Source organism: Anastrepha ludens, chromosome 3 (assembly GCF_028408465.1).
Source record: "Anastrepha ludens isolate Willacy chromosome 3, idAnaLude1.1, whole genome shotgun sequence".
Lineage (NCBI taxonomy): Eukaryota > Metazoa > Arthropoda > Insecta > Diptera > Tephritidae > Anastrepha > Anastrepha ludens.
The window spans coordinates 79,244,772-79,264,461 of record NC_071499.1 but is presented as its reverse complement, the minus strand read 5'-3'; the positions used below and the strand labels follow the sequence as shown (position 1 = coordinate 79,264,461).

Below are 19,690 nucleotides of genomic sequence, written 5' to 3'. Positions count from 1 at the left end.
TGACAGACTGTTTCTTTGCTCTCTCCTTACTCTCTCCTTCATAGCTTTCGTATAATTTTAATTAGGATCACTTGATTTACTTTGATTGTCTACTGATTTGCATTACGAAAATGCTATTTAAAATATAAATACATTTTTGTAAGAAGAGTTTAATATTATTTAAAAAAGTAGGTGTATTAAAAGTTTGAATTTATATAAACAGTATTCTGAGTAAATAGCTAGGAGTAAATAGTTTTTTGTTGCAACTTAATGCAGTGCCACCATTTTTAATTTTCGTGTTTATTTTGTGATCGAAATTCTGTGTGTGATTTGGGATCAAGAAGTCCGAATGTATAAGCGATCATGCTACGTACATACTATTTAAGACGTTGGTCATAGTTATGATTATGCAGCGGTGAAACAGAGGAAGTAGACATTACGGCTTTGTGCGACTACCTTGCGCTAATGGCAGGTCATGGTTGCATTGGTGTGGGTGGAGGAGGAGGAACTGGTGGAGGTAATGTAGGCGTTGGAAGTGGTGTTTGTGGAAATGGAGGAAGTTCAAATGCAGGCGCGACCACCCATGCCGTGGTCGTGTGGGAATACGAGTCTGGTAATAGCAAATGGTTACCTTATAGCCCAGGTAATAAAATATGGAAAACAAAAAATTTTAAGTGAAGAATTAGCAAAATTTTTTATTGGCATCGCTTAGATGTCTCTCAACACTTGGAACGTGCGCATGCTAAGAAGCTAACTCGTGTGCTTTTGAGTGATGCCGATCCACAACTCGAGCAATATTATGTGAATATACGAACCATGACACAAGAGTTGGAAGAAGATTCAGGATTTTCTACCATTAGTGTACGGCGTATGTTCTATGCACCCAGTTCCCCTCCAGGTAAGGGCACAAAATGGGAGCGGTTAGGCAGTGCAGGTCCTGGAGATTGGCACCCTTTCAATATGCATTTGCAGTGTATAATCGAAGATGCTTGGTCGAAGGTAAGCCTTTGCTAAAAGTTTTGAAATTTGTTTATTATGGTTCATAATCATTAATAATTTATATTAAATTTCTTAGGGAGAACAACGATTGGATCTTTGCAAAACAAGGTTTAGTTCACCATACATCATTAATTTTTGTAATTTAACACAAATTCGTCAGCCGAATGGACCAATACGTAGCATTCGTCGTTCACAGCAAGCGCCTTACCCATTGGTAAAATTAACGCCACAAGAGCAACAAAAGTTAAATGGTAATTTTTTAGTATTTTGGAATAACATCAAAATTTACTATTTGTTATATTGCTATATCAAATTTCTATAATGATTTTTTTACAAAAACCATTAATACTTTAACTAAAACTTCTGCCATAATAATAGATGCGAAACAGCTACAGCAGCGCCTTACATCGCATAACAATGGACTTCCCACGACATCGTTGCCTCATTCAAGTCGGCAGGCTCAGCCGTTGCCTCCAATGGCAGCGATGTCCAGTCAACATATTCCACATGGCCACCACCAGCAGCAACTACCGCAACTACACCACCATAGCCACCCCCACCTGCAAACATCTTCTGCGCATATGCATTCACAACATCGCAGCAAATCACACAAAAAGAATGGAGAAATTTCCACTACCAATTTGCGGCACATTCTCAACAATCTGAACATATTTGGAAGTAGCACAAAAAGCGCCAGTCCGAATATGAACAACAATAGCAGTGCGGCACAATCTGGACAGTCCATTGCTCCATCAGCAAATCATTTGGGCATGCAGTTTACGCATCCGAAAACTACATTAACAGCGTCAATGAAGAGCCATCACAGTCGTTGTTCGGATGGTTCCTTACAGTCTCAGCGTAGCAGTCGTTTGGGTTCGCATCGGTCGCGTTCACGCACACGAGCTTCAGACACGGACACAAATAGCATGAAATCGACTCGGCGCCCAAGTGTTGACACAGTTTCCACATATCTATCGCATGAAAGCAAAGAAAGTCTGCGCAGTCGCAATTTCGCCATATCTGTAAACGACCTGCTTGACTGTTCATTGGGTAGTGATGAGGTATTTATACCATCGTTGCCACCTTCCTCTCTGGGTGAGCGTGCACCGGCACCTCCACCTCTTCCACATCATGCGAGTTCTCTAAATTTACCACCTTCTGTTGGAACTGCCGGCGGTTCTGTTACAGTAGTAGCAACGCTTCACAACACTCATCATCAATCTCAGCAGCAGCTCGTATCGTCAGCGCAACAGTCGGCTATTGCTGGCTCCATTGTGGGTGTGGATCCAGCGAGCGATATGATTTCACGATTTGTTAGGGTCGCAGAGCCACCAGTGTGGCCTAACGCTCAGCCGTGTCCGATGTGCATGGAAGAGCTGGTGCAAAACGCGCAAAATCCCACCATTGCGTTAACTCGCTGTCAGCATTTAATGCATTTACAATGTCTCAATGGCATGATCATAGCGCAGCAAGGTGAAATGAGCAAGGTAAGATCAGCAATAACCAGAGATTGAAAGCACTCTCTGGAATATCTTTTCATACAAACATCTTTATAAATGCTGCCATATACACAATTTGATTTTAGATGTGTAATTAGAACTTGTCGATCATAACTGTCTGCACTGTATAAAGTCTAGAGAAAACAATTTTTCCCATTCAATTCAATTAAACGTAAAAAATCATCTTGAATATTTTTTGCTTTTCAGAATCTTTTTATCGAGTGTCCAGTGTGTGGCATCGTTTACGGCGAGAAAGTTGGTAATCAACCGAATGGAACTATGTCGTGGAGCATTATTAGCAAAAGTTTACCGGGACATGACGGTCAAAATACCATACAAATAGTTTACGAGTAATGAGTAACCTATTTTTTAAGTTGTCACAGCGATTACTAAACTAAAATATTTTGCAGTATTGCATCTGGCGTACAAACCGAAGAGCACCCACATCCAGGTAGAGCTTTCTTCGCTGTAGGATTCCCGCGTGTCTGCTACCTACCCGACTGCCCGCTTGGTCGCAAAGTATTGCGCTTCCTGAAAATTGCCTTTGACAGGCGCCTACTGTTTTCAATTGGCCGTTCGGTAACCACAGGCCGTGAAGATGTTGTAATTTGGAATAGTGTTGATCACAAAACACAATTCAATATGTTCCCAGATCCAACGTATTTACAACGTTGCATGCAACAGTTAGTACACTTGGGTGTTACAGATTAATATACGCCAGTTTGAATCATATAAGAAATGCCTACCGCATTATAGCATATTTCATATATCCATGAGATATGAAATTTTACTGTTATTATTATGTTAAAGTGTGCAATTTGAAAGTGTTTCAAAGTAAATTGTGTTTGAGTGGCTCGAACAATAAACAACCAAGTGTCTTTTATGTTGCGGCACCTGTAAATTCTAAAGGCAATGCGTGCTGAATTACAGCATACATATATACATATTTTCATAAGCTTTAAAAGTGTAGATTTAACAAATTGATGAGACTTCCTTGAATGTTCTTCCATTTTACTTTGTATTTATAGGTAATTTTATTGCCATTAACACATTTTATTTAGCTCAAATAGTATTTTTTTTATCATATTTGTTCATTATTCACTACTAAGCAATTTATAATTCCTTCGTTGCGACATTGTGGCAATTTTTGCATACTATACACATACATAGATATTTTAAATATATATATATGAGGTGCAACGGATTTGCGTTCTTCCATTGAATGTAGGCAATAAAAATAAATAGCATTAAGCAAGTTAATCAATATTGTGTGCCACCTTAGATAGTCTTACAATGAATTAACATTAGATAAAGAAACACTCATAATGTTGAGGCAACTGTTACAAAACATATTACATTCTCTACAATATTTATTTAGGGTGCGATAGCGGCAAACTTTTAGTAAAGAGCAACTGTGCAGATGAATCTTTGCTCAAAAATACTTCCATTTGATTATATCCTAACCTAAAAAGTCGCTGTCGCTTATCTCAAGTATTGCCAAACGAATAAAATTTCTTTTTAATTAGAAAAGGTTTTTTTTCATAAAATATAAGCTATGTGAATCTCTTAGATGTTAAGAACCTTCTCCTGTGTAGATGTAAAGAAAAATATATATATTTGTGATTTTTTACGGCACGATTTTATCGGTTTTTTTTACTAATATAGTTAAGAAGTGTTTCGTTATATTAATAAATAAATAAATCATTTGCATGTTTTAATAATACCTAAATGTGTAGGAACATGATCGTAAGTGGAACTGATTAGTTAGTTTTATTGAAATTTCCATGTGCCGCTGCTGAATATGTATTTTATTTTTACTAAAAAAATAATCGCATAACGTGGGCTTTTAATTTAGTTTATAATTAGAATTTGAACTATTTTAATTTTTAAATTTTAAGTTAAGTTTAATTTTATGCACATGAAATTATTGTTTGAGTTAAGAAACATTTTTGCATTCCCTTTTTATGAATATAAATAAAAATCAACAACCGCTAATTTTAAAAAGAATCTAAGCATTTTTTAAGGATAGAACTTGAAAAATTAATTTTGTCTTGTTTTTTGCCAATAATACTAGTCTACAAATATTTTCTTAATAAGGTGTGTTTTAGACTAATTTCCATTTGCTTTTTCAAAGAGGCGATTTCGAAATAGAGGAAAAAAATCTGCTTTATGGATCTTCTTGCAGCTATTGCCAAAAACTCCAGAAAACTCAATAATATAGGGTTTTCCAAACAGAGGTGTTATTTTGATATTCAAAGAAAAATGCTATTTTTTAATATAAATGATCGGATGCTTATTTCATTATAAAGAGGAAGGAATGCCGTTAATAGCGGAAAATAACATCAGGCAAATGACCACCACGACCACGCTTACAGGACAATATCCTTTTCATGAAATTTTTCATAACCGAATTGCAAAGTGGCTACCCTATGCCCTCGATAGCCTCACGAATTCCATCTTTGAAGTCTTGAATCGACCCTTGGCTGTTGGCGTAGACCTTCTCTTTCACGTGGCCCCAAAGAAAAAAGTCGTAAGGCGTTAAATCACAAGATCTCGGTGGCCAATTGTGATCACGTAGCGCCGTCTTGTTGAAAATAAACGTTGTCCAGATCAGTACCCACTAATTCCGGCCATAAAAAATCGTTAATCATCTCTCTATAGCGCAATACATTCACCAATAACACCAGTTATTGGAAAACCCTTACTAACCTATTATTGGAATCGGAATAGTACTTTTTGAGTTGCACGTATTTAAATTAAAAAATGGCATTTTACAGTTTTTTCGATAATTGTAAGATTTCAATCTTTTTTTTTCGCTGAGAAATTTTGTAAAAAATAATAGTTAATATCAAATACATAACGAAAATAAGAAGTCTAATAGCGCTCAAATCGGTTAGAAAGTGTAAAATTTATGGGAAATTAAATACAAGCGCAAATATGGCAAATTAAATTAATATATGTATATATATAGGGTGGGCCATGTAAAATTTGTTTTTTGAATCGGCTATAAAAAAAAACCTAATCAATATTTTTTAAAACTTTTTCCTTTATTGTGAAGATTGAACATTGTCATTTATGAATGAAAAATAATATCGTTCAAATGACTGCCACGACTGGCTTTACAGTAGGCCATTCGATCAACCCAATTTTTAAGCACATTTTCGATTGTTTGGGCTCCAATTTCATGAATGGCAACTTCGATTTCGTGTTTCAATGCATCAATCGTCTCTGGATGGTTCGCATAGCATTTGTCCTTAACGGCTCCCCACAAAAAATAGCCCAACGGGCTTAAATCACAGCTCCGAGGCGGCCAATTGATATCGGAATTTCGGCTGATTATTCGGTTTTCAAAAACGGTAGCCAAAAGTTCGAGTGTAAATTTGGCAGTGTGACAAGTTGCACCGTCCTGTTGAAACCAAATGTTGTCCATGTCATCCCGATGATGCCGCCAGACCAAAAACCGCACCAAACAGTGACTCGTTATGGATGCATTTGCTTCTCTACAGTAACGTGTGGATTTTCTGACCCCCAAATCAGACAATTTTGCTTATTGACGTACCCACCGATGTGAAAATCAAAAAAGAAGAAGAAGACTCACCACTTTGAAAAGAGGTTTTCAATATTTCCCAATTTTGTTCAAGCGTATAGCGTCCCATTTCGTAAATGTCAAACCTTTAAATAACCGTAAACCCGTATATCCTGTATATGTTATATTCTGCAATTTGTGGCAATTCACGTGGGATTAGTCTTCTAAATAAGGCGATATATAATGTTTTAAAGAGCATATTGTGTGAAAAGCTAAGGGCCACCATTAACCAACTGATTGGATCTTATCAGTGTGGCTTTAGACCTGGAAAGTGTACAATAGATCAGATATTCACAATACGTCAAGTCTTGGAAAATACCCATGAAAGGATAATCGACATACACACGACCAAAGGATTAGTGTGGCTATGCAAAATGGCGCTGCTCAATATCAGCAGCGTCGACAGAATTGGGATGTACGTCTTCGAGCCGTTTTATACCAAACGAGGTTTCAGACAGGGTGACTAGCTATCGTTTGGCTTTTTTAACTGGAAAAGATCGCGCGAGCCGCAGAAATTAATGACTCAGGCACAATTTTTTATAAGAGCGCACAATTATTGACATCATCGGCCTTAACAACCGCGGATAAAGAGGCCAAGCGAATGGGTCTGGTGGTGAACGAGGGCAAAACGAAGTACCTCCTGCCGTCAAACAAACAGTCAGCGCGCTCGCGTATCGGCAAAACTAACATTCTCCAAGGCTCATGCCCGTCCTAACTTATGGCACAGAAGCGTGGACGATGGCAACATCCGATGAAGCGACGTTTGGAGTGTTTGAGAGAGAAAAATTCTGCGGAAGATTTTTGGACCTTTGCACGTTGGCAACGGCGAATATCGCAGGCGATGGAACGATGAGCTGTAGGAGCTTTACGACGACATAGACATAGCGCAGCGAATAAAGATGCAGCGGCTACGCTAACTAGGTCATGTCATCCGAAAGGGTACAAACGCTCCGGTTCTGAAAGTATTCGATGCGGTACCAGCTGGAAAGATCAGGTGGAGAAGCACTTTGCTTCACTTAGTGTGTCCAACTGGCGCCGTTTAGCACGAGAAAGAAATTACTGGCGCGCTTTGTTAAACTCGGCCGTAAACGGATACGCGCCAATGAAGAAGAAGAAGGTAGTATATGAAGACCATTTTACTCAAAAATAGGATGAGGAGGATGAAAAAATGGTATAATATACTTTAGAGCGATGAAAAAACAAATATATTTATTTGGAAATTATGGTGGATGAAATGTCGGATGTCCTAAAGCACAAAAGTTCTCACAGCGGTTCACAAAAAAATAAACAGTGAAGCACGGTGGCGGCAACGTAATGATTTGGGGATGTTTCTCTTGGTATAGTAATACCTATTCAACTCATAACCAATGAAATGGACAAATTTATATACAAGGACATACTTTAAGAAGTGATGCTACCATTTGCTGAGGAGAGTATGCTATTTCGGTGGCTTTTTATGAAAGATAATGACCAAAAACCCTTCTCCATGTGAGTACATGAATGGTTTTTACAAAATATTAATAGATAGCGTTTATACCGAAGACTTTTATTTAAACAAAAAACAATAATTTTATCAATAAGTTAATCAATTTTATATTCGCCGTTGCTGTTTACAACCTCTTTCCCCCACTTAACCAATTGGTTGATGCTGTTCCGCCAAAAATTGTCTGGTCTGGTGTCAAAGAAGTTGTTGAGCCAGTTTTTAAGGATATCTTTGTTATCGAAGGCAACGCCCTTCATATGGTTTGATAGGGAGCGGAAAAGAAGGTAATAGGGCGGTGCAAGGTCCGAAGAATACGGCCGATGTTGAAGGACCTCCCATTCGGGCTCTTAAGTGCGACTTTGACGACTTGTGCAACAGGGGGCCTGTCGTTCCAGTGAAGGAGTATGGTTTGACTATATCAATCAGGTATTTTCAGTCGAATAGCCTTACTCATGCGGTGTAGCTGGACAATGTAGAGCTCCTTGTTGACCGTTGCATATTTTCGAGCATATTCCAGTGCATCATGTTCTCCCAGTCACACCAAACATATCATAACCTTCTTTGGATGAAGATTCGGCTTGGATGCATTCATTATCTCCTGGATCCTCTCACTCCTTTCTCTGCTTCATATTGATCTATACGCACCAAATCTCACCTCCCGTGACGACTCGGTACGAGCGAGATGCTGAGAAGCAATTTCAAGGCGACTTTCTTTGTTTTTTTCGTTGTGCTCATGAGGAATCCAGTCTCACAATTTTTGGGTAAATCCCATTGAATGAAGGTGATTGAGAATCGGTTTATGATTGCAGTTCATTTTTTTGCGCCAATTCACGACTGGTTTGGCGACCGTTCTCCTTCAAAAGTGATGTGAGACGTTTTTAATCGAATTCAGAATGCTTTCCGCTGCGGGACGTGTCATCTACGTCAAAGTCGCCATTTTTGAACCTTGCAAACCATTTCCGTGTATACTCGCCTTTGACACCTTCTCCATACACTTCGCAAATGCACCCTTGCCTCTTTTGATTTTTGCCTAAAATTATTCTCTTTCTAGTGCACAAAAAGGAAAAGATTTCTTTAAAATTCTACACCTCCTCTCTATAAAAAAACATATGTAAAACAAAATACACTTTGCACTCATCATAAGTCGTCTGTATGACTCTTCTTACGCCACCTTCTAATTGCGCCATGATATGCCAAAGATTTACTGTTAGCAAAGTGAAATGCTGTTTAAAATATAATTTAAAAAATTCAACTTAGATAAAAATTGCATACTTTACTAATTTTGTAACACCATTTAAAACATTTAGGAAGCTTTATCGCTAGGCCCATTTTCGTAAATTAAGTTTTGGAATTTATTCAACCAGCGTTATGCTTGCATTTTAGCGAAATTTTTCAATACAGGTGTATGTGTAAATGCACTTTTGATTTTTCCTTGTGACAAAGTTGCTTTAACCTAAAATGGAAGGATGAACGAGGTAGTTGGAGTTGCAACAGCAATATAATTATCATTCCCATCAACGGTGCGATCTTAGTGTTGTCACTTTTTCGGGTTGTTTCCATCTATAAATGGTGTACGATACATATATGTGTGTAGACATGTATACGGATGCAGTAGAAATGTCAATCCCGGGGTTCCCGGCATTGTTGCGCATAATTTTTATACATCGGTTAATGAAGCTTCCATCACAAAAATCCCCTTTTTTGAGAAAGGAAAAGCTTTATTTGCAACATTGGGGTAAGCGTTTGCAATACCGTTTGAAAGTGAAAAGTGGTAGGTAATGGACAAGGGGATGCGGGGGGAGCGTTTGGAATACCGTTTTTCTATAGGCCTCTTCATCTATTCACTATTTCCCCGCTCACTATCTTTATGGTCGATTAACTTTGCAAAATTTGTGCATGCGAAAGCAACAACAAAGTTATCGATCTTATTTAACTGGCATAACTCACAAACTTCGGGGTTAATAAAAAGTCAGTTGTTTGATCAGAATTTATTCAACAAGTACAAACAATCATTGAAGAGGACCCTTCAAAATCAAAGAAGGGGCTTATGGGTAGGGTTATCCACGAAGATCTTCGGTATAAGCAAACACGAGAAGAGCAAGTTATCCGATGAAAATGCCTTTTAAACAAAACTAAGGTTTTCTTCCGACGAAATAAATTTTTACCAAGCCTAAAAGACCAAGCACAGAAATGAACAGAGTGACTGATGGCTATTTTCATGTTGGCTCCTGTTGTTATGTTTTTAGGTGTTGTGAGCAACAAAGAACATATCATGCCTCCACACTTTTTTATTCAAGGATTTCGATTGAATTCTGCTGCATATATCGATGTTATAGAGACAGTAGTGAAACCTTGGATTGACAGCCCATGCATCTTTCACACAAAACGATGGCGACGCAGGATTCAATGATTGAGGATTAAAATATCCCTGACCACATAACGCAGAACTTACGGCCGCCTAACAACCCAGACTTTAATCCCCTGGATTGCTACGTATGGGGCGTAGTTGGGCATGAAACCAATAAGCATCCTCATAACACTATTTCTTCTGTGAAGGCAGCGATAAATACCGAATGCATAAATTTTATATACCGTACTTATGGTGAAAAGCGGTAGGTATTGGAAAAGGGGATGTAGCGCCGTGAACTGAAAACTTCATATTGCTTTATGCTAAGGTACCGAAAGTTCTTGCAGTTAAGCTTATATCTCATGTTGTGTATACAAAATAACTGAATCAACAGTAATATCAAATCAATTTTTGTTTATCGTTATAAGGCTTTGAAAAAAGAAAAATTAAAAGAAAAATTAATATTATATAGGTTAAATAAAATTGTACAATATTAAACTTACTACTTATAGTGAGAGTTACTATTGGTCGAAGTTTCGACCGGGGATACTAGCAGTAATTGAATCTAAAAAAAATCGCTAATAAATTTGAAATACAGCAAATTATATATTTCGTTTAAGGGGTTATATACAGATATAATTTAAAAAAAATCGATTCTTTTATTTTATTTTCTTAATGTACATATATTTAAGAACACACACAGAAAATTTAATATCGTTCCGGTGAATATTTTCGAAGTTACACGCAAATTTGAAAAGGCGTTTCAGAGTGCTTGAAAGTATAGGGTGGGCCAAATAAGACCTACTAATGTTACACACAAATAACTTTTGCGATAATCATTTATTTTAGTTAATTGTTTTTATACATTGAATATATTTTATGGAAATTATGTATGAAATATTACATCAGACAAATGGCCACCATTTTTCTCGATACAAAGATTGGCGCTTTTTAACGCGTTTTCCATTACACCACATAATGTTTCTGGTTGAAGGCTCAGTATTTCGTCTCGAATATTTTGCTTCAGTTCTCTAATAGTCTCTGGTTTATTAAGATACCCTTTGTCTTTTAAAAAAGAAGTCGGGCTCAGTCAAATCTGGCGAACGAGGTGGCCAAGGGAAATCTGAATTTTTGGAAATCAGACGTTCGCCAAAAATTGCACGCAGCAGGTTCATAGTTTGCCTAGTAGTATGCGCAGTTGCTCCATTTTGTTGAAACCACAAATTAGGATACTGCTCCGCCATTGGCCGCAAAAAGTTTTCAATAAATGTTCCGTAAGAAGCTCCTGAAATCGATTCCGGCGTTTCATCCTCATTTTCGAAGAAATATGGACCGATAAGTGGCCATAACACCGCACCAGACAGTACATTTAGATGGGCGCAACTGATGTTGGTGTGTTGCCCTTGGATTTTCAGAGGCTCACAATGTACAGTTTTATTATTTAAAAAATCAATTTGTGTGGCTAATTGTGTAAAACGAATAGCGTATTGTAATCGTTGTTGGTGGTCTTGCGGTAGGGTTCCATAATAAATTTCCAACAATTCAATTATAACCTACAAAAAGAGAAAAAAAAATATGACAAAAAATAAAAAAGTTATTTGTGCTTAACATTAGTAGGTCCCATTTGGCCCACCCTGTACAAGGCAAACTTTAAACGCGTTTTTCTCAAAATGGTGTTTTCAAAGTCAGTGACCAACATTACTCGAAAACAGCTAAACCGATTAGTCTCAAATTTTAACACGTGCTTCTTAAATATATTTTTTAGTAATTAATCGAAGATTTCTTCTCACCGATAAGTATTTTTTTATAAACAATTTAGGGCCGAAATTTTGGTCAAAAATCGATTTTTTGTTTTTGAGAAACCGCCATTGTGTCAAAAAAATTTATTTTGCTTATTGCTTCGATTAATTACTAGATTTGACATTATTTTAACGAAATTTGTTTGGTTTTTTAATTTCAGAGGATCCAGTTTAGAGATATAGTGGTCACCGCAAAACGTCTTTTTTGAGAGGAGCTCCTGGAGATCAGCTGTAGCTCCTTTCCAAATAAATATTTTTACTAATACTAAATCTTAAAATACAGTTAAAAGATAACATAATATGTGGATAAATTTTTAGACCAATAAATTTAAGAGTGTTCTCAGAGAAAATGCTGGAAAATTCGCTTATTTTTCAGATTTCTAACTGTATACAACCCCTTAATTTCGGTATTACAAAATAAGATCACGAAAATACCGGGATCCGAAAAATCCTAAAAATTGACGTCCCTAGTATTTATGTATGTATGTATAGCATACCTGTCAACTCTCATGAATAACTGCCGCAATGAAATAAAGTATTTTGAACGCAATGTTGAACTACATACTCGTATGTATGTACATATATGTATATGTATGTACGGATAATGCTATAAAAAAAATGCGTTTGCAGTATATGCACATTCATATTCGTATATGGCCAATTGGCGACTTCTTCTGATGAAGCAATGACGTCATCGCTACGCATAACTCAGCAGCCCACCACAATACAAGGACATATTTAGGACGTGACAGTGCGACATGACCATTTTTGGTGTGACTAAGGTTTTTTGAGTGATTACATATTTGTGTTTTTTTTATTCGACTGGATTCCCTTGAGATACTTGTTGTTTCAACAATTGCACAACGGTGGGCAAGGTGTCATCTGCATTGTACCTAATACAGTAGCGTGAAAAATTCTATGAATTAATGGTAATTTATAGGGAAGGCACTGAACCGTCCCAGCCTATGAGGGGCCCTACCGCAATAGCTGCTATAATAAAAAAATGTAACAACTTTGACTGTAAAATGGGGTCAAACTTTAAAGGTTCAGTGATTACGATCGATTTGCAGATTATAAGTATTAAGAGCTAAGCATATAAAATTGCCTTAAAGCTATGTTTGGGGTGCCATTGATTATAAATCCGATGCTAATTTTTCAAAATTCAAAATGGTGGTAAACATCACCTCTAAGTTTTTGATTTTGCGCTTGTATTATTGAATTTTGAATTTTGAAAAACTGACCCCAGACATATAATGAGCGAACCAAAAAGCACTGAGTATCGAGTTGTATGAGCTTAGCACAATTATACTTTAATAATTTGAAATCCCATTGTAATTAATGGACCTTATTTACAACAGTTCATTTATTTATTTCCTGGAACTTACAAATATAGTTATTATCGTAGAAGACTCAAGCTTTAATTTAGGTATAGATTGAAGTCTCTAACACGTCAGGTTTTTGCGAAAAGTAAGGGCAAATGCACGTAGCCGAATGGGTTGGTGCGTGATCACCATTCGGAATTCACAGAGAGATTGTTGGTTCGAATCTCGGTGAAAGCAAAATTAATAAAAACATTTTTCTAATTGCGGTCGCCCCTCGGCAGGTAATGGCAAACCTCCGAGTGTATTTCTGCCATGAAAAAGCTCCTGCCGTTCGGAGTCGACTTGAAACTGTAGGTCCCTCCATTTGTGGAACAACATCAACACGCACACCACAAATAGGAGGAGGAGCTCGGCCAAGCACCTAACAGAAGTGTACGCGCCAATTATTTATTTATTTTTTTGTTTAAGGGCAAATGCACACAAAAACAGGTTTGTACGGATTTTTGCCCGATTTTCTCAAATCCTGACATAATAGAGACAGTTCGTGTTCAGCGCACAAAGATAAATCGTAAGTCTCTTATAAAAAAAAATATATATACATATATCAGATTTGTAGGCCTGTGATGATGAACAATATTTTTAATACTTTGAATAATGTACCAGTATTTTAATGTGATTTAATTTAGAAAGAAAAGTATTCGTTCATGCTGGCTTGTATTGCTCTCGTGCTCACATTCGTATTAAACCATCTGTCAAAAAATTTGTCATTTAAAAAATGTATGCTTTATTCCTTCCCTTTCTTCTTTAGACTAGTACTTTGCTAGGACCACCTTTTTTCAAAATTATTTCTCTCTTGCTCATTGTGCATATTAGTGTCCTACATATATTGATGCGGAGGAGCCATAATAATAAATATATAATATATTATATATACATACATATAATCAAGTTAAAAATAAAAACATATCTAATGAGCAGGCATACATGCACACTACGTAGGTATGTATATATAAGTACATATGTGGTAATATGTGTTAACTACTTTTTTTACGGCCAAGTTATACTACATACATATATTGATACTGATTGAAGTGACATTTGCCAAGTCAATACTGGAACGGGTTGTACGCGTACAAACCCAGAGGTAAAACAAACTACCACAACTGGTAAATTTTCGTGTGGTTTCAAATCGTTTTCAATTTGCTGTTATTGTCGTATGACGATATAAGGTTTAGAATAGATCACGAAAAATGATTTCTTAGGCTTAGGCCTGCCAAATAAAACAATACCATATTTATAGTACAGTAAAACATAAATCAAATGACATATGCCAGATGAAAGGTACATATTTTTGTTTGCCAGTGTTTTGCAATAAACTCAATAATTTCACTACATTTGTCAAATACATTTTCGCACACGCAATCATAAAAAGCGACGCTTGGTTCATAATATTAGTTTGGAGAAAAAGAAATCCATTATGTTTACATAAATGGTTTAAAACTGTTTTATGGTCGATCTTTAGCTCCTGGGCGATGCTGCGACTACTAACGTGCCGCTTAACTTCGATTATTGCTGTGATTTTATCGAAATTTTTGATGTTATCGAAATTTTTTTTAACAGCAAAAAAAACTGAATGGAATCGACTTTGCTAGCATTTTCGGCTTAAGAATTTTTTTATTGTGAAATGTCGACTTGACAACGAGCATAAGCTTTAAATAGTTTGAACGAGATATCGACCACTTCAGCCATCTACTGAGAAAATAATGGATTTCTTTTTCCCCAAACTAATATAAAATTTTAACAATTGCTATATAAGTGGATTAGATGGCTTATGGTGGATTTCGCTCTACACGTGCTGCAAAGAGCACATTTAGCGCATTTGGTCTACCGTCATGCCGCCGCGTGAATGAGTTCTCATTTCCTTTCCTTTAACCTTGGTTATTCCGTCTAAGTCAGTAAAGCATTCACATATGTATATACTCATATATATATACTCATATATTGTATATTGTATGATTAGCGCCTACGCCATTGGTGTTTGGGTACTTGGCCGAACGTCTACTCATATTTTTGGCGTGAGCCTTGATTTTTTTCCACAAATGGAGGGACCAATAGTTTTGTCACCTCTGAAAGTCAGATGGTTTTTTATGAGGAGCTTTTTATGGCAGAACTTCCCCTAGGGGTTTGCTATTGCCTGCCGAGAGGCAACAGCTATTAAAAAAACCTTTTTCTACCAGTTGATGTTTCACCCCAGTCCCTCGGTTTAACAGTAGTAGAAGCATGTTCTGCATTTCTGCACTAAAGCTTCTCTCATGCTCTTTTTTTTTAGATTTTTGTATATGATAAATTTTTTATTTGTATTGTATACTTAATTATATTCATAATGCTAGCTCTTTTTTCGGCACTCAATTAACTGTACTATTAATTTCTGGCTCAAGCACACTTTATTCCCCCAACAGGCACACCCTAAGCATCAACACAAAATGAGTGAGTTTTTTTTTATGGAATATTCGCGCACCACACCACAGAGATGAACATTTGCGCGAGCCGTTCACTAAAAATAATTTTTTTTCTTATTTTTGCCAAACATGCTCGCCAACATGCCCATAGAGGGTCAACATGCGGCGGAGCGAGAGCATGTTCGTCATCTGTGGACTACTTTAGGCAAGGCGAGTGCTTAACTTCTTCCCTATGCAATGAGTTATAATGCTGCCCTCGGCTGCGTTGCTAGCTTGCATTCGTTATGAACCAGTAGAAGACAGTCATGAAGTGGATAGAAAGGAGGTAGTAGTGATTTTAGACTATTCTAATTCTTACTGCGTGGAATACATACAATATGTATGTATATGTAAATACATATACATATTCGTATGAACAGGGTAGTCTATCTAGGGTTCGGAGTTTAATTTTGACCAGAAAACAGAAGACGTATAAATATTTTTCAATAATTATTATTTGAAATAATAATTCTTGGCGTTACAAAAGGAATATCATTTTTTTCAATTGAACTACACAATTGCTCATTGGATTGATCACGAGCATAATCTATATTAGAGTTCCAATATATAGCTGCGATAAGCATTATACTTTCGGTAGGAGGATCAATATTCAGTACAATTTTCCATGGTTTTATCAAGTTTTCGCTAGACTTCATTTCTGCGGCGGGTGTATTGAGAATGAATCAGCCACATTATCTATTTCTGAACAAAGTTTTAAGATTCATCAATTTTTACTGTGTTCTTAAAAAGAGTTTTTGAAATCTCTGAGTGCATTTCTGTCATGGAACAGTTCCTCATAAAAAATTATTTTCCGTTCGGAGCGGATTGAAACTTTAGGTGCCTCCATTTGTGGAGAAACATCAAGACGCACACCACATCAGAATCGGCCAAATATCCAAAAAGGGTGTAAGCGCTATATAACGGTATATAATTGAACGCTGTACAGAATATAAAGGTGGCGCCCACTTTGTACCGTCAATCCGATCTCAGTGAATTTATGATTTCTTCGTTTCACTTTCTTCTCACGCTTTTCATCAGTGTGATGACGCGTCTCTCTTATACACGTAATCTTGTATTCTATCATTCTTGATTTTAAGTAACTTTTCCCGTAAAATATGCCAACTAAATTTTTCAATATATAATACTTTATTATTCAGGTTAAAGGAGGTGGGCTTTTGGAGGCAATCTCTCAAGGCACATGTAGTATTTTTGGGCAGTTAACACCGTATTTTTCCGAGCTTGGGACAGATCTCTCCATCCGCAAACTGGAGTTTGAGGGTCGTGTTAGGGCAATTTTTCCAAATAGGCAAGATTGAATAGAGGAGAAAATCTGCGTTGAAGCTTGCACCTCTGTATTCACTGACGGCCCCAAGATGGAATCGGGAGTCGGAGAAGAGGTTTTCTCTAAATCAGCAAATTTATCTATCCCCTTTGAACTGCCGAGTACTGCTAGTGTTTTTCAATGGCATGGAATATGTTTAGGGAACGTGGGACCGAGGGAGATATTAACATTTTACCATTAGTCAAGCCGCGATCAAGGCTTCAACGACGCCATGGTGCAAAACCAAACTAGTGCACTCCTGTAAGGAAGAGATCAAATCTTTTGGCTGTACAGGTAGCATATCTCTAATCTGGGTTCCAGGACATAGGAACATAGAGGGAATTGAAATTGCAGATGAGCTTGCCAGGAAGGGGACTGAATTAGCCTCAGGGCCCTGCTACCCAGTCATCGGCATCCCCTTGACAGTTGTTAAAAGGGAACTGCACTAATTTTTCTCAGGAAAGCGCAAAAAAGCGCACATGCGGAAAAGCTAGGTTTACCATTCAACCCAAATTGCAGAAGCTGAGGGGACCTTCCAGAGAAGGAGACAGTTGAGCACTTCCTCTGTAAATGTCCGGGTTTGGCAGCTAGACGATTAAGGTCACTGGGTGCTCCTTTCTTCGACAGCCTGAAGCAGTGCGCCAACCTAAATCCCATCAATCTTCTCCATTACATCAACAGCTCTGGTTGGCTGTAGATATCTTCCTCTTGTAGGTCTCGTAATGGTATCAAAACGACGCTTTAGTGCTACTTGGGGAGTGCCAGTGTGGTACTTCAACCATTTCACCTACTTACCTACCTTTATATTCGTGAATTTCAGCACTTACATATTTACCAATGCCATTGCAATGGTAGCTTCGATCTTAAATCTCAACCATGGTTCTCGTTCTTGTGAGGTTGGCGTAATGGTCTTAAATAGTCTAATGGAGTCAAATCGCAAGGCCGCCCATTGGCACCTTAAACTAAATTTGCGAAACATAACGCATGCTATTTGTGCTATCAAAGCCAAAAACATCCATAGTTTGAATTTTAAATATTAAATGGACTACCCTGTGTAATCACATAAATTTATATACATATTTATAGCAACAAGTTAGGTGGAAGCATTAACTAATATACAAGCATGACAACAAAAGCAAACAATCTAAAAAGCAATACAAAAAATCTGGCAGTTTTGGCTTCCCGGTCGCACCAAAATTAGTCCTTGTTAACCCTGTAATAGTAACTTAAAATTTTGATTTTATTTCATTGCTTTTTTTTTTTTTGTATGCTGCTTACACAGAAAAGGAAAACAAGTATTGGTGAAAAAGCAATGTGACGTCAAGTTTAATATAACGTGATTTCACTTTATTTGGGAGCGAGAATAAAGTTTTGTTAAACAAATTTAAATAACAAGGATAAATTAAAATCATTTTCTTAAACACAAACAAAAAAAAAAAAATGCACACATACGTAATATACTCGTACATATAAAAATCTTAAAATATATTCAAGTTTGCACATTATTTTCAATTAATATTGAGAGTTGCACGACCTTCAAAAATGTTCAGTAAGTTTTTGCAACAATATGGAAACTGTTGTCCAGAATAATTTTATATCGCTTTTAAGAAACTGATACTCAGCACCTATTGGTCTTATGGCGGAAATCCGCGAGTAGGCTAATGGCTGCGGGGGTATTCACCTGCAGAACCTTCGGTCACAGCTCAATAGGAAAGTGGAGTTCAGGTTGCACAGACTATATGACTCCGTACTTTAATTGGGAGAGAGGGTTTCGCACTACAATTGAAGAGGAGGGATGACACAAAGGCATGAAGCCTGGCCATAGGACTTTTCACATCTATACAGACGGCTCTAAATCTTTAGACGGAGTGGGAGTGAGCATTTACTGCTCAAAAGCCTATCAAGCTGCCAGACCGCAGCAGTATTTTTCAAGCGGAAGTTTTTGCTGTGGGAAAAGCTGCGGAGCTATCCTCGAACAAGAAATAACTCTACAATTAATACAATATATACGTGGACAGTCCAGCAGCAATAAAAGGAATAAGCTCATATTGTATTAAGTCCAAAAACCTTCAACGGGGCAGGGAGGCCATAGAAAGGCTAGCCGCAAACAGTAGGCTCATATCTATTGAGTACCTGGTCACAAAGGCATTATGGGAAACGAAATAGTAGATGAGATGGCAAAAGTGCTGTTAGACTAACATATGAACAAGAGAACGACATACCAAAACGGCTAAATACAATATACAACGAATTGACAACTAGATGATAAAAATAGTGGAAGCTAGGTGGACTAATTTGCCCACATGCAAAACAGCAAAAGTTATGTGTAGAACTAATGACAAAAAACTGACTCAATTTGTACTCACGCTCTCGCGTAAGGACTGCAGAACTATTATAGGTATGCTAACAGATCATAATCTATTGGCTGCACATGCGTACAAGATAGAGATTGCTAACATGGACAAATGCAGGAAGTGCAGAAAGTATGTTGAGGAAACTTTAGAACACATTCTGCGCGTTTGTCCGGCATTATTAAAAACGCGTTTAAAATGCCTGGGAGCCCCATTGTTTGAGGGTCTGGAGGACGTCTCAAAAGCGGATCTTCCAGCTCTGCTTAGATTCGCCAAAAGCCCTGACATCCTCCAGTATTTATAGAGGTCGGTGTCCATCTGGTATCCCTAGGGGCCAAAAGGTCTATGCGTGGCTTATTGCCAACCAGACTAACCTAACCTAATCTAAGAAAATGGTTTTTATTTCTAACTTTTGAGTGTCGATAGGATATGGATCAAAATATGCAAGGCAATTTTGAAAGTGCATGTAGAAAAAGTAAACAACACATGTAGAAAATAATTGATTT

General features: G+C 37.3%; 1 protein-coding gene across 1 annotated transcript; it reads left to right on the top strand.

Annotated features, from left to right (window-relative positions):
* Positions 1-50: 50 nt before the first annotated feature.
* Positions 51-4,112, top strand: LOC128858261 (protein deltex). Its single transcript, XM_054094395.1, has 7 exons — positions 51-167; positions 321-622; positions 692-978; positions 1,055-1,229; positions 1,357-2,465; positions 2,685-2,827; positions 2,888-4,112. The coding sequence occupies exons 2-7, from the start codon at positions 445-447 to the stop codon at positions 3,186-3,188; spliced, it is 2,193 nt and encodes a 730-aa protein (XP_053950370.1). The 5' UTR covers positions 51-167; positions 321-444; the 3' UTR covers positions 3,189-4,112.
* Positions 4,113-19,690: the final 15,578 nt, after the last annotated feature.

Excerpts from the sequence above, each read along its gene's own strand:
- LOC128858261 (XM_054094395.1), top strand. The coding sequence starts at position 445 with ATGGCAGGTCATGGTTGCATTGGTGTGGGTGGAGGAGGAGGAACTGGT. Across the intron at positions 623-691 it reads ATGGTTACCTTATAGCCCAG|ATGTCTCTCAACACTTGGAA; the intron begins GTAATAAAATAT and ends GGCATCGCTTAG. Across the intron at positions 2,466-2,684 it reads AGCAAGGTGAAATGAGCAAG|AATCTTTTTATCGAGTGTCC; the intron begins GTAAGATCAGCA and ends TTTGCTTTTCAG.